Source organism: Leuciscus leuciscus (assembly GCF_965113295.1).
Source record: "Leuciscus leuciscus genome assembly, chromosome: 4".
In the NCBI taxonomy this organism is placed as follows: domain Eukaryota; kingdom Metazoa; phylum Chordata; class Actinopteri; order Cypriniformes; family Leuciscidae; genus Leuciscus; species Leuciscus leuciscus.
Genome location: NC_138728.1, coordinates 32,238,972 through 32,253,437, shown reverse-complemented (window position 1 = coordinate 32,253,437; position 14,466 = coordinate 32,238,972). Strand labels below are relative to the sequence as shown.

The 14,466-nt window shown below is 41.2% G+C and overlaps 1 protein-coding gene and 1 long non-coding RNA gene across 2 annotated transcripts; one reads left to right on the top strand and one right to left on the bottom strand.

The window, feature by feature from the left end:
• Window positions 1-947: 947 nt before the first annotated feature.
• LOC309496800 (uncharacterized protein) lies at window positions 948-14,158 on the bottom strand. The gene is made up of 3 exons (XM_082166922.1): window positions 14,106-14,158; window positions 13,292-13,441; window positions 948-2,115 (listed from the first exon to the last, which is right to left on the bottom strand). Exons 2-3 carry the CDS (start codon window positions 13,374-13,376, stop codon window positions 1,286-1,288), a joined length of 915 nt encoding a protein of 304 aa, XP_082023048.1. The 5' UTR covers window positions 13,377-13,441; window positions 14,106-14,158; the 3' UTR covers window positions 948-1,285.
• Window positions 10,271-13,280, top strand: LOC309496802. Its single transcript, XR_014205245.1, has 3 exons — window positions 10,271-10,506; window positions 10,614-10,884; window positions 10,930-13,280. It is a non-coding gene; the product is annotated as an uncharacterized lncRNA (long non-coding RNA).
• Window positions 14,159-14,466: the final 308 nt, after the last annotated feature.

The window sequence follows — 14,466 nt, the reverse complement described above, 5'->3', positions numbered from 1 at the left end:
ATCAATAGCATTCTTCTTCTTCTGATGTAAATTCAAGGCTTATTCCTCACAGCACATCTTCTTTCAAACTTGATGAAAAACAGAGGAATGATGAAGCTTGATGCTTTGTTTATCGAGGTGATGGGGGGCATCACATGGCTAATGTGGACGATTAAGGCCAATTTATACTTCTGCGTCGAGTGTACGCCGTAGTGTACGTCGTAGGCTACGCACGTAGGCGACGCCGTCGTGAGCATTTATACTTCTGCGAATGTCTGTGTTGCTCTGCAGTTACACCGCCGAAACGCTAGTTGGCGCGGGTGGGTTTTAATGTTCCACTGTGTTTACATTCCTCGCGGCTGTTTTGAGTTTAGGTTTCTACGAGCAATGGCGACTGAAGGAGTCATACAGATGGCTGTATTTCCGCACTTCTTCAAGCAATCTCTCGGCCACTTGGTCTATTTCCATGGCTCTTCACTGATCTTCGGAATTTAAAAATGGCGGGCGGGCGGTGCAGGGTGCAGAAGATCATTCCGGAAATGCGTAGGAGGAAATGCGATGCTATCCAGCCGACCAATCACAGATCTTGCGGTCCGCGACGCGTAGTTACATTTTTGAGGAGGTGCGTGTTAGGGTACGGCGAAGGGTACGACGTATGGTACACGTCAATGCGTATGCTACGCCGTACCTTCTACGCGCACCCGACGCAGAAGTATAAATTGGCCTTTACTGTATGAATAGATTGCGCTGCACGTGGGTGTGTCCACATTAAAACATTGCACCTCTTGTTGGTTTCATATTGATTACATAAACAGAGAATATTTGTTGTCTATATGACTTATTTTAAATGTAGACACTTCAAGCTTTCTAAAGACATATCTCTCATGTCTCATTAGCAAATATTCGCTGAGTTTCAGTTCATTTTTGTAACGCGTTTCAGAAAGAAGTTCATAGAGACTGAGAAGGCATAATGTGCACACTGTTTTTTTTATTTTACAAAAGCACAAAGTTTTGTTATTGTGAGTGTACGCAAATAAAAATAGACCCTTTACAGATTTGAATGATTTATAACTTGTTTCTGTATGACAAAGTTCTTTCACCATTATCAGGAAAAAATTGATCGCTGACCCCTAAGGGTTAAAACACTTTCCACACAAAGAACACGCATAGGGTCTCACATCTGCATGACTTTTCAGGTGTATCTGTCAGTCTGATGTCAAATATTTTTTATTACACTGATCAAAATTAAATGATCTCCCTCCAGTGAATGTGTAATGTGAAACTGCTCTATTTTGTAAACCTCTTGCTAAACTGAGGGACAAATCAATTTCTTTCCAGAATGAGTTTGCAAATGTTGTTTTAGGTCTCTTTGATGTGTGAAAAACTTCTCACACTGAAGACATGCGAAAGGCTTCCCTCCAGTGTGAGTTTTCATGTGGACATTAAGGGTTGGTCTGTGTGTAAAACTCTTTCCACATTGAGGGCACGTGTAAGGCTTTTCTCCAGTGTGAGTTCTCATGTGGCTTTTAAGGCTTCCTTTTCGATAGAAACTTTTTCCACACTCTTGACAGGTGTAGTGGCTCTCTCCAGTGTGAATTCTCATGTGGACTGTAAGGTTTCCTTTTCGGCTGAAACGTATTCCACACAGTTTGCAGGTGTAAGGCTTCTCTCCAGTGTGAGTTCGTAAGTGTGCATTAAGGGTTGGCTTATGTGAAAAACTCTTTCCACATTGATGGCAGGTGTAAGGCTTCTCTCCAGTGTGAATTCTCATGTGGCTCCTAAGACTTCCTTTTCGAATGAAACTGTTTCCACACTCTTGGCAGGCAAAAGGCTTCTCTCCAGTGTGAATTCTCATGTGGACTTTAAGGCTTCCTTTTTCAGTGAAACTTATTCCACACTGTTGGCAGGTGTTAGGCTTCTCTCCAGTTTGAGTTCTCATGTGAACTTCAAGATTTCCTTGTTGATCAAAACTCTTTCCATACTGAAAGCAGGTGAAATTACTTCTAATTGGCATCTTTTCTGTCTGTGAGCAACTAATAGATTTTTTTTCAGTTTTACAATCTTGATGTTCATCATAATGATCTTTCATTTCCATCCCATTCAGTTCTTGACTCTCCTCTTTTAGCCCCATCCAGTCTAAAGTGAACAGAGACAAATACAAGTTAGCCTCAGTTTAATGTCACAAAGCAACAGACATCAAAACATTTAGGGAGTTTTTTCACTGGGCTGCGGTCCAAGTCCGAGCGCGATTGTTCCTGCCGCCCCCTGCAGTGTTGGTCTGGTTTCACACTCAACTTGATTCTATCGAACCCTGGTGCATTTGCGTTCATTTTACATCCTCACAAACATGCACACCGCATGATAGAAAACAGAACGTGGGTCAAAACATAGTTTTTTTTATAAACTTGGAGCTATTATGTGCAGCTGAGTAAACAATAATTGGGTTTCTTGTACGCGTGTCGCATAAGGTGGCTTTCTGCTGCTTGCAAACAGACTCTTTTGAGGAAACAGTAGATTGCCATTAATTTGTTGCCCTGATTGCACTTGCTATGAGCAAATACACTTACCTAAAGGATTATTAGGAACACCTGTTCAATTTCTCATTAATGCAATTATCTAATCAACCAATCACATGGCAGTTGCTTCAATGCATTTAGGGGTGCGGTCCTGGTCAAGACAATCTCCTGAACTCCAAACTGAATGTCAGAATGGGAAAGAAAAGTGATTTAAGCAATTTTGAGCGTGGCATGGTTGTTGGTGCCAGACGGGCCGGTCTGAGTATTTCACAATCTGCTCAGTTACTGGGATTTTCACGCACAACCATTTCTAGGGTTTACAAAGAATGGTGTGAAAAGGGAAAAACATCCAGTATGCGGCAGTCCTGTGGGCGAAAATGCCTTGTTGACGCTAGAGGTCAGAGGAGAATGGGCCGACTGATTCAAGCTGATAGAAGAGCAACTTTGACTGAAATAACCACTCGTTACAACCGAGGTATGCAGCAAAGCATTTGTGAAGCCACAACACGCACAACCTTGAGGCGGATGGGCTACAACAGCAGAAGACCCCACCGGGTACCACTCATCTCCACTACAAATAGGAAAAAGAGGCTACAATTTGCACAAGCTCACCAAAATTGGACAGTTGAAGACTGGAAAAATGTTGCCTGGTCTGATGAGTCTCGATTTCTGTTGAGACATTCAGATGGTAGAGTCAGAATTTGGCGTAAACAGAATGAGAACATGGATCCATCATGCCTTGTTACCACTGTGCAGGCTGTTGGTGGTGGTGTAATGGTGTGGGGGATGTTTTCTTGGCACACTTTAGGCCCCTTAGTGCCAATTGGGCATCGTTTAAATGCCACGGCCTACCTGAGCATTGTTTCTGACCATGTCCATCCCTTTATGACCACCATGTACCCATCCTCTGATGGCTACTTCCAGCAGGATAATGCACCATGTCACAAAGCTCGAATCATTTCAAATTGGTTTCTTGAACATGACAATGAGTTCACTGTACTAAAATGGCCCCCACAGTCACCAGATCTCAACCCAATAGAGCATCTTTGGGATGTGGTGGAACGGGAGCTTCGTGCTCTGGATGTGCATCCCACAAATCTCAATCAACTGCAAGATGCTATCCTATCAATATGGGCCAACATTTCTAAAGAATGCTTTCAGCACCTTGTTGAATCAATGCCACGTAGAATTAAGGCAGTTCTGAAGGCGAAAGGGGGTCAAACACAGTATTAGTATGGTGTTCCTAATAATCCTTTAGGTGAGTGTATACTGCAGCTTATGTGATATGTTATAAACTCTATGTCTCTAAGTCACAACAGATGTTTTCTGTTCAGTAGTAGACATTTAGGTTTAACATTACTCAAAATTATTGTTTTGTTCAGGCTACTTCTGTATTATTTTTCCTTATTAAATGTGACATGTTGTAATATCATACATATCATAATATGTTATAAACTATGTCTCTAATTTAAAATGAATTGAACAGGTATCTACACTAATATTATTTAATTCCCAACCATGTCTCATCATCAGGCTTTCTATGATCAATATCTGCATCATTTCAGTCGTCCATGATGGACTTAACCTAGGATGAACAGCTGCCACTCCTAGCCGCACAGCTAGAGCTGGGGTAGCCAACCCTGCCCCTGAAGAGCTACCTTACTGCAGACTTCAGTTCCAACCCTGCCTGTGATTTTCAACTCATCCTCAACACCTGGAATCAGGTGTGTTTAATTAGGCTTGGAGCTAAAATCTGTTGGATGAAGCTCTCCAGGAGCAGGGTTGGTAACTGAGCTAGAAAAACTTTACCTGCAACAGCCTACATGTCGGTCTTACGATGGACTTGGAAAGTGAACCACAACAAACTACCAGCTATACTGCAAGGCACACACTGACCACTGCCAGGATTATAATACAGGATTTTGGGACATGGGTGAAGCACAAAGCTTTAGGCTATTTACAAAATAAATAATAGGTTAACAACCAAATGTTACATCAGGAAAATAATATTCCATGGGTTTGGTTTATCTTTCCTCACAATCAGTTTGAACTGTTTGTGCTTGTAAGTAAGTAAGTAAACTTTATTTATATAGCACCTATCACAGATAAAATCACAAAGTGCTTTACATATAGCAAGTTAACAAATTTAACAATTTTGAAACATCATACAAAACATAAAACATAATAGCTCAGTCAACTGAAAGCTTGACTGAATAGAAGTGTCTTCAGCTGTTTTTTAAAAGAATCAACTGAATCGGCCACACGCAGCGACAGTGGCAGGGCATTCCACAGTTTTGGAAACTTTGTTAAAACAAGTAAAAAGAGAATTACAATAATCTAACCTTGAAGAAATAAAAGCATGAATGATCATCTCCATGGTAGCTTTGGGCAGTATTGTTCTCAGTTTAGAGATATTTCTCAAATGATAAAAACAGTTTCTGACCAACTGTCTAGAATGACCATCCAAAGACAACGATTGGGCCGAACAAAACGCCAAGGTTTCTTAGGCTCAACTGGACGGATGAGTCCAAGGAACAGAGGTGTTATTTAATTTGGGGTATTTTTTGTTCTGGAGCAATGATCAAAGTTTCAGTCTTTTTTATATTCAGTTGTAAATAATTGTTGTATAACCAAGTCTTAATGCATGATAGGCATTCCAATAAATCAGTTAATTTACCTAACTCTGACTCTTTGAATGAGCAGTACAACTGAATGTCATCAGCATAAAAGTGATAAGACACATTATTAAAATTACGAATAATTTCACCAAGAGGGCTAATATACAATAAAAACAAAATAGGACCTAAAACCGAACCCTGAGGAACTCCATATGACAGAGGGGTCATTTCTGACAAAATGTTATTAATAGACACACAAAATGATCTATCACTCAAATAAGAGGTGAACCATTTTAGAACAGACCCAGAGAACCCCATTTCATTACGTAGCCGATTCATCAGTACTGTATGGTCCAATGTATCAAATGCAGACGATAGGTCAAGTAAAATCAATACAGTGTACTGTCCAGAGTCAGCAGCCATCAAAATGTCATTTGATACTTTAAGAAGCGCAGTCTCAGTTGAATGGCATTTGCGAAAACCTGACTGAAATTTATCAAACAAATTTTTTCCATCAAGAAATGAAGTCAGCTGCCCTGCAACCACTCTCTCTAGGATTTTAGATAAAAAAAGGCAGTTTAGATATAGGCCTGTAGTTAGTTGGTTCAAAAGAATCCAAATTAGGTTTCTTCAGTAAGGGGCTGACAACTGCTTGTTTAAAATGGCTAGGCACAGAACCGGTTAAAAGGGAAAGGTTAATCAGTCTAACAACATACGGTCCGACTAAATCAAACACATTTAGTAACAATGAAGTCGGCAATACATCAAGCGGGCTTGAGGATGGTTTCACTTTACTTAATAAACCCTTAATATCCTCGTAAGTGACAGGTGAAAAAGTATCCCAAGAGTATGAGGAAGCTAAACCATAGGATATAGTCTCAAGAGATGGGTTTATAGTAGCTCTAATATCTTGCACCTTGTTTACAAAAGCGTGTAAAAACCTGTTACAATCCGACTTTGAGTGCACAGGCACTTGGGGAGCAAAGGGAGAGACAATCTTAGATATAGTATCAAACAGGATTTTAGGATTTTTCTTGTTCAGAGTTACAAGATTAGCAAAATAGTCCGACCTGGCCTGTTTTATCATAACATTAAGCAATGTGATAAGCTCCTTCAAATGCAGTCTATGTACTTCCAGACTTGTGGATTTCCACAAACGTTCAACTTTACGGCACTTTCTCCTGAAAGACATTATTTCTTCATTCACCCAAGGGCAAGGATTCTTAGGGAATGTGCTTTTACTTTTCAGGGGAGCAACATTATTTAAAACAGACAGACAATGATTGTTAAAAGACTGAAGAAAAGATTCAGCATCACTACAATCAATAAAAGAACTAGGGTCAAATGACTCAGAAAATTTCTCAGCTGTAGTTTGACTAATAATGCATCTTTGCAATGTTGGATGACAAGGAAGACAGTCAACATTAGAAGACAGGTTGAAAAATATGCAACTGTGGTCTGTCACATTTATGTCCATAACACTTAATTGGTCAATGTTCAGGCCTAAAGAAAAAACAAGGTCCAGAGTATGGCCTTTTATATGTGTAGGACCAGAAACACACTGTTTAAAATGAAATGATTCAGTTAGTGTTAAGAACTCAGATGCCACAGTACATGAAGAGTCATCAATATGGAAGTTAAAATCCCAGAGTATCAGAACATTTTCAAGTTTGATAATTGAAGATAAAAACTCTGCAAACTCCTCTAAAAACAAGCGAGCAGGACCAGGAGGTCGGTAAATTAAGACACAGTAAAATGAGTCAGTATTTCCAACCTTAGTCATCTGTAGTTCAAAGGAGTCGAAAGAGTCCGAATTCATCAACCTGCAGCAGAAACGGTCCCGGTACACGAGCGCAAGTCCGCCTCCTCGCCGCAACACCCGCGGTGTCCCAAACACAGAACAGTCCGGAGGACACAGTTCATTGAGATGAGTGTACTCCATTTCTCGCTGCCAGGTCTCAGTTAGGAACAAAAAGTCAATATGTTCCTTTGTGAATAAATTGTTGAGGATGAACGCCTTGTTTGCAATGGAGCGCGTGTTAAACAGAGCAAATCGGCTGGGCACGTTCAGATAGGTCGTGATTGTCACTTGCTAACTGGCATGTCACAGGATACAGAATCCGCTCTCGCAGAAAGGGATTACGGAGCCGCTGAGTCAGAAAAGTCCGGTCAGATTGACTCCTCCAAAGGGACGGAGGCGCACAGGACGAGTTCCAGCCCAACTTACGGACAGGAACCGACCGCAAGCACCGCTCGACCCAGAAAGATCCGGGACCACTCGGACATGGTGGCTGTCCACGTTGTTTCCTCAGCCTAGCCTGGACACCAGCCCTGGATCCCCGCTTCCTTCTCCGGCCGCGAGGCTTAGTTACTAGCAGGTACACCGGCGATGACGTGGAATATTCAAAATTTGGAGGGAAAAACTCTGTGGACCTGGCCCAGGTAACAGAAAAGTCAATCATAGTCTCCTTGATGCGGAATAACGTGTGACGATCATATTTTAAAACAGCTGAGACACAGCTACTAGTTATCAGGGCTGATAAGACAAACAACAACAGTAGAGAAACCACAGATACACGTGAGAGCAGAGAGAGAGCAGAGGCAAAGCCGATCACAGGCACCATCTTGTTAGACAAGGTAAGACTGAGCGGCAACCTCCCTGTCTCTCTCTCGAAACCAATATGGAAGTGATTTAAACTGCAATTCATCGACTGGCCGGTGGAGGCTGGATGCAAAAGGGAGCCACATCTGTATCTCCCCCATGTTAAAATGTCCAACTTTACAGCAGAAAAAAATATGTTTACAGCCTGGTGCAAAAAGTTTTGGTCTATACAGCTACTTTTGCCCTTCCTGACAACTGTGAGGAGGGTAATTTTTTTTATAACTCATCCGTGTAAATTATATTGAGCCTTAAAGTTCTGCATAATTAAGGGCGTGGACACTTGCATGCAGGACATTTCCATACACATTGATGAAATTAAAACATAGCCTACACCAAAACATAACCTCTTAGATTTGCCATGATTGTCATATGTGTGGGTATGTTTACTGCCTCTGCCACAGCTGTGCAGTTGAACCTAAAGCCCAAGATGGTCAGTGTGGGGACTCAAACGACTTTCAGGATGCAAACTTCCACCCCCCTCACTAGTCCTGAACAAACTGATGAAGAAGAAGATCCCTCTGTCATCATCAGTGATTCATCATGGGTGCCAGAAGACCAGATGTCTGACGAGGATGAGGAGGAATTGTGTGAGGAGGAGCCATCTCAAACTTGTCACCCCCACCAAAAGTGAGATAATTTAAAACCAACATAGACCAACTTTGAATTTTCTATTTTGTGTATCTGGTAGTTTGAATGACAAACTATGAATCCTGATGTACTGTTTTTTTTTTTTTTTTACATATCTAGGTCTGTGCATCATGTGGTTACCAGCGTTTCTGGCAAAACCAGCCGATCCTACACAGGAATATGCCAGCCTGCAACCTCCTTTTCAAGTGGGGCCATTCATTTTACTGGATGTTTGGCCTCCCAGACATTGCGAATGATGACCCTGTTTGGCCTTCAGTGCATCAGCGTGAGCACCTACTTTCGTCATCAGTGCCATTACACGATCCCTGTCATCATTCAGGCCTGGCAGAACGATCAGGCCAAGAATCTGAGTGACCTCAGGACAATGGATGGAGGCCTAGTTGTTGCTGGTGACTGCAGGTAAAGCAGAATTGTTTATTCTATGGCATTACTTAATTTTAGATACAACCTGGATTCTATATTGCAGGTGGCATGGTGGATTGTCTTTACAGACACTGGTTAGTAAAAACTTGAAACATAATTCAAATTTGTAATTATCCCCAGGTCAGATTCTCCAGGGCACTCTGCAAAGTACGGCTCATACTCGTTGATAGAGGAGAGAGTGAACAAGGTGGTGGATGTGCAACTTGTTCAGGTAAGCCTGATGTTATACGACAAAGAAATTAAGTCTGTGGACTGCAACTTAAATAGCACTTTTCCACTAGTACAACCATGCATAGGGCTTTATCGTGTCTTTCCTAACTTTGAATCCTGTACAGTGTATTATAATGCTTGGACCAGCAACCCTCTGGTTCCTTCACGCCTCCCTCACCACCACAAACATTCTACACTTACACTGTTATGTCATGTTGCAGAGCTCAGAGTTCCCCAACAGCTCTTGGTGTGAGCTTGAGGGGCTCAAGCGCAGCATCAGCTTGCTGAGGAGGCAGGACCTGCATTTGTCAACCCTTATCACAGACAGACATCGGCAGGTAAATACAATATAGATGTAGAATGTAGATTTTGAATTGCACTGAGGTTGGATGTTTTTACTTTTGCTGATGCACTGATGGCCAGACAGTGCAAGCATCCACAAAGTTTGCTTTCTACTCTTTAGGTTGCCAAATGGGTGAGAGAAGAGCTGTGCCCTGAGGGAACACGGCATTATTTTGATGTGTGGCACGTTGGGAAAAGTATGTATCCATTGTTGGAACCTTGAAGCAGTTTTTGTTATTGCATTTCAATTAATACCATTTGTCTAAACCAGGTCTGGGGAAGGCCTTGGATACAGCCTCAAAAGACAGGCCGTGTGACCAGCTGCAGTTGTGGAGGCCAGCTATAGTAAACCATCTTTACTGGACTGCAGCCTCAACCCCAGATAGCAACCCAGCTGTGATGGAGGCCAAATGGAGAAGCTTGGTCAATCATATCCAGGACATCCACGACCATGACACCCCTGCCTTTTCCAGTTGCGCTCATCCCCCTCTGGAGGGGGATCAACGTGATAAAGAGTGGCTGGAACCAGGTACAGTACACAGTATGTAGTATTATGCATGCTCTATAATTCCTATGCAGGATAATCTCATGTGTTTTTCCATTGAAAACAAATATCTGTCTGTCTGTCTATCTATCTCTCTATCTGTCTATTTGTCTGTCTGTCTGTCTGTCTGTCTGTGTCTGTCTGCCTACATATCTTGGTCTTTGCAGGCTCAATGGGAGCAATACAACTGGAAAGCATTGTCACAAAGACGTCCTTACTGAAGGATGTGAGACAGCTGTCTCCACAGCACCAGACTTTCTCCCTTGAAGCCTTCCACTCCCTCATCCTACACTTCGCGCCCAAGCACACTGGATTTTCATACCTGGGCAATGGAATACATAATGCAGTATTTTATCATACATACACAAGATTTTTGTTTCAAAGGTGTTTTCAAATTTGTTATTCTGTAGGCTTCTCTTAGCGGCACTAGGCTACATTATAACTTCAATGCAAACAGAGAGACAGCACGAAGAAGCGATGGAACGGAAAAGTTTTGCGCACGATACCCACGGTTTAGAAAAGGTGCCTATGTAGTGCGTCCCATCAAAGAGAAGGCCTCATACGGTAAGCTGTGTCATGCAGTTGTATCATATTTTGACATCGCGAATGAGACATCTGATCAGTGACAGCAATCTTTATACAGTATTTTATCATTATTATTATGTCTGCAGGTTATGCAACATCATTAATCGAGGCCCTTCGGGAGAGCTACACACAATCACCAAAGGCTCTTCAAGAGGTTAGCGCCAATCTGTCAGCCTGTGCACCCGCCCCCATCGCCAAATCATTCAAACAAATTCCTAAGGAGGAGGCCATCAGCCTCTATCTAGCCCAGCAGTCACGCTACTACAAATCTAATTAACATTTTTATTAATTTTTTTTCCCAGACAGGTCCAATCATTTAGTTGTAAGTATTTATTTTTGTTGTTAGTTGTTTTAGTTGTAGTAGTTTTATTTCTTCCTGTCTGTCATGTCCTATAGTTGTAGTAGTTTTATTCCTTCCTGTCTGTTCATTTGGTGGTGGTTTTCTGCATGCCGCATGTTTTGTTTTGTCTTTGTGTGCTATTTATTGCTTTGGTTTTTTACTTAGTTGTTTGCACAAGATCATTCCTTTTTTGTCTTTGTAAGAACCATTAATTGTAGCTGGTGGTGGGACCTTGCCACTGTTGTACCTACTCTGTGTGCTCCATGTGATTTTACAAGGGGTTCTGCATGCTGCATGTTTTGGGCTCTGTCTGTGTGCTGTAGTTTTCTTTTTCTTTTGTTTGCATGACATTTATTTAATCTAATTTAGATTAACAACATAATTTACCAATCATTGTACCTGGTGTGCGCTTTTGTCTTGGGTCACTATGTGTCTGCTCTATGTGCTTTTGATATCACTGCATGTATGTATGCATGTATTTGTGTGTGTGTGAGAGAGAGAGAGAGCAAACCATCAGCTGACCCGCAGGTAAGACCACACTATTGCAAGGTAATTTTATGTTGATTTTTTTGTGCCTAACCCTTGAGTCTTTTCAGATTTGTTTATTTGATCAGGACTTCCAACTGGTCTCTCTCTTCTGTAATGTACTCCCATTACTTGGAATAAACTAATAAACTTTTTTTATTGGAATTCACGTGTCCTGTCTATTGTTACATTTTAAGGGCGGTTAAGCGATCACAACAGAACAAGCATGACTTAAATCTTGAACTGAAAAATACGTAATTTTATTAATGTTGTACATGCCAATATGGTTTTTATTCATTTTCATCCAAACGAGGCCATTGAAAGCCATGATAGGTCTCGTCACCACTATGAAATTGTTGCCTGACAGCTGAAACCAGACAGGAGGATAGAGGCTTCCTTATATGCCTGCCAAGAACTCCATATGCCCAGCGTATAGCCTGCCTTTATTCAGTGTACTGGTATTGCCTAGGGATGAGTATGTTGGAAACATGTTTATTGTCTATACAACACATCTCTAGTCACCTATAACTGTTTAAGTTGGTTCATAAGACTTCGTGTAAAAAGTAAACAAACAATTAAGATACTCGTGCGTGCTGGCTTGAAGGGGACCATGATCCTGCCTGAAATGGGTGCATGCTATCTTCGGCACAAACGGATTCAGGCAGCATGCCTCAAATCCTGGATGCTGAATGAGGCACGTCACATCTGGTCGCGGGGTGAGCTCCTCGACCAGCGACCAAAACGCACTCACTTCCCTACAGCACAAGCTTTCCAACGCAGTTTCCATGGGACGGCACCGCCCACACAAGCACCTGCCAAACACAGCGACAGACACGCGGCGGCTACGTTTGCAACAACATTTTCACCGGAGCAAGAGAAACGCTTAGAAACGCCCATATAGCTAGCATGATGCCTTCTATTTCTAGATGACAAAGACAAAGTTTACCAGTACTACGACACTATGACATAGGTTACCGGTACTTATCTGAACTAACGTCATGATCACTGCCACTAGATATAAAGAAAACGTTGATTTTTCACTTGGTGCTATTCAATGACAGTAAAAAAAAAAAAAGTGTCGTTATTGTGCACTGCTGCTCGTAGACTAGCTCCAGTGCTCATTGCTGCGTTGCTAAATGATAGCAACTCACCAGGACACTTCACCAACTCTCCACTCATTCTCCTCAGACCATGCATTTAATTGGCTTTGACGGCCATCAGTTCTTGGCAATTCCTCATTTGCCCTTTCACGTCTGGCAGGTTCGAAATTATATGGCTGCGGGCCATCATACATGTTGGCTCTTGCCACCTCTTCCTCATCCCAGTCAGTCGCCATAGTTCTAATACTAGGCTGAGGCTACCTTTCCTCCACTTCTCCCCAACTTTAAAACCATTTTTGAGACATTTTAAAAATGATATACATATCTTGAGTGATTTATGTACCCATTAATTGACAGTGGTGGTTAACCTGCAACATGGGCTTGTGAAGAAAATCCCACATGTGTTGCTGCTACATGGAGTTGACATTCACTCATCCTAGATCAACTTGCGATGCTTTGCGACATTTGGGTTTAATGTTACTCAAAATGATTGTTTTGTTTAGGCTACTTCTGTATGAGACTTGAGACTTCTGTCTCAAAATGATTGTTTTGTTTAGGCTACTTCTGTATTCTTTTTCCGAATTAAATGTGTGACGTTGTAATATTAAACGGCCAATGTGGAAGTAGGATCTTCTCATGTGACAGGCATACAGGGCACACATGTACTCAACATATCTGTCCACTCGAGGCAACCCGCTCCATGTCAAATAAAACCACTTTAATTAGGACACTCATCTGATTAATTTCTGTAGAGCTGGACATTTTAATATGGATTAAATGCTTTGAGAATGAAACACACCTGTTTTTTCCTCAGTATCTTCTTGTTTCACTCTAAATGTTTCTTCAATCTTCATGTCTTCACTCTCCTCTTTAATAAATGCCATCTTTATAATAGTGTGTCACGAGGATCTCCGTCGCTTCACCAGGAGTTTTTCTGTGTTTGGATGCTCTGTCATGAGATGAGAATAATTAACATAAAGAAAAGTAAATACACACTAAATCTCAGGGTGTGTCTCAATCTGCTCTAGTTCAGTAGTTCATGCACTGGTAAGAGTCAGTCAGAGTTAATGGCCTAAATCACCTGATAAGCCAAAAAACTATCAAAAACAAATTAATACGAAAATATCCAAATTATATACTTTTATATTTAGGTTTTTATGATTTATAGTTGGTATCCAATCATTTGTATATACATTTAATATTACACTTTCAAGAAAACATTTGCAGTTTGTTAAAGTTGTAATCACAGGTTTGTGTTCTCGTTGCATTTACAGTGTTTTGACCAGCATGTGACGTCAGCGAGCGGCGATTCGAATCAATGAATCATTTTGCGAGTGGTTCAATTGACTCGGGGTTTCAAATATTTGTTTCTCCATCACTACTAGCCAGAGACCGAATTACGTGTTTATGATAAACTGATTCATGATATAGGGCGCGAAATGAGACGCACCTTTTCTGTTACTCATCTGTGGATGTGCTTTATTAAGAAAATAACCTTTATTAATGTTAGATTAAGTATTACAATGGTATATGTAATAGCAGTTAATTAATTTAACATCGCTTGTTAAAGATCTAAAATAGACAGAACATTTGCATCGTTTAAAAACACAAACCTGTCTTCAGCCGAATCACAACATATGTGGGAGCGCAGCGCAGCGCAGCGCAGCTTTTTGACGTCACATAGCCACACCAAAATAAAAGTTCTGTTCACACGTGCTGTCTAAAATCATACAAGTGCATCGAAATGTACAAAAACACATACAAGCAATACAACATATTTAAGAGGTATTCATATTTGAGTCTTTGTGAAATACATATTTAAAAACATGTTAAATCGTGCTGAAAATAATGTGAACAAGCACATCTAATATGCAAGATTCTAAAAAGCACAGTATGTGTGTATGTGCCTAGAATGTGTCATGTTTGAGTGCAGAAGTCCTGTTTATCAGTAGTTATGAAACTTTTTAATTTTTT

Excerpts from the sequence above, each read along its gene's own strand:
- LOC309496800 (XM_082166922.1), bottom strand. The coding sequence starts at position 13,376 with ATGGCATTTATTAAAGAGGAGAGTGAAGACATGAAGATTGAAGAAACA. Across the intron at positions 2,116-13,291 it reads AGATACTGAGGAAAAAACAG|ACTGGATGGGGCTAAAAGAG; the intron begins GTGTGTTTCATT and ends TGTTCACTTTAG.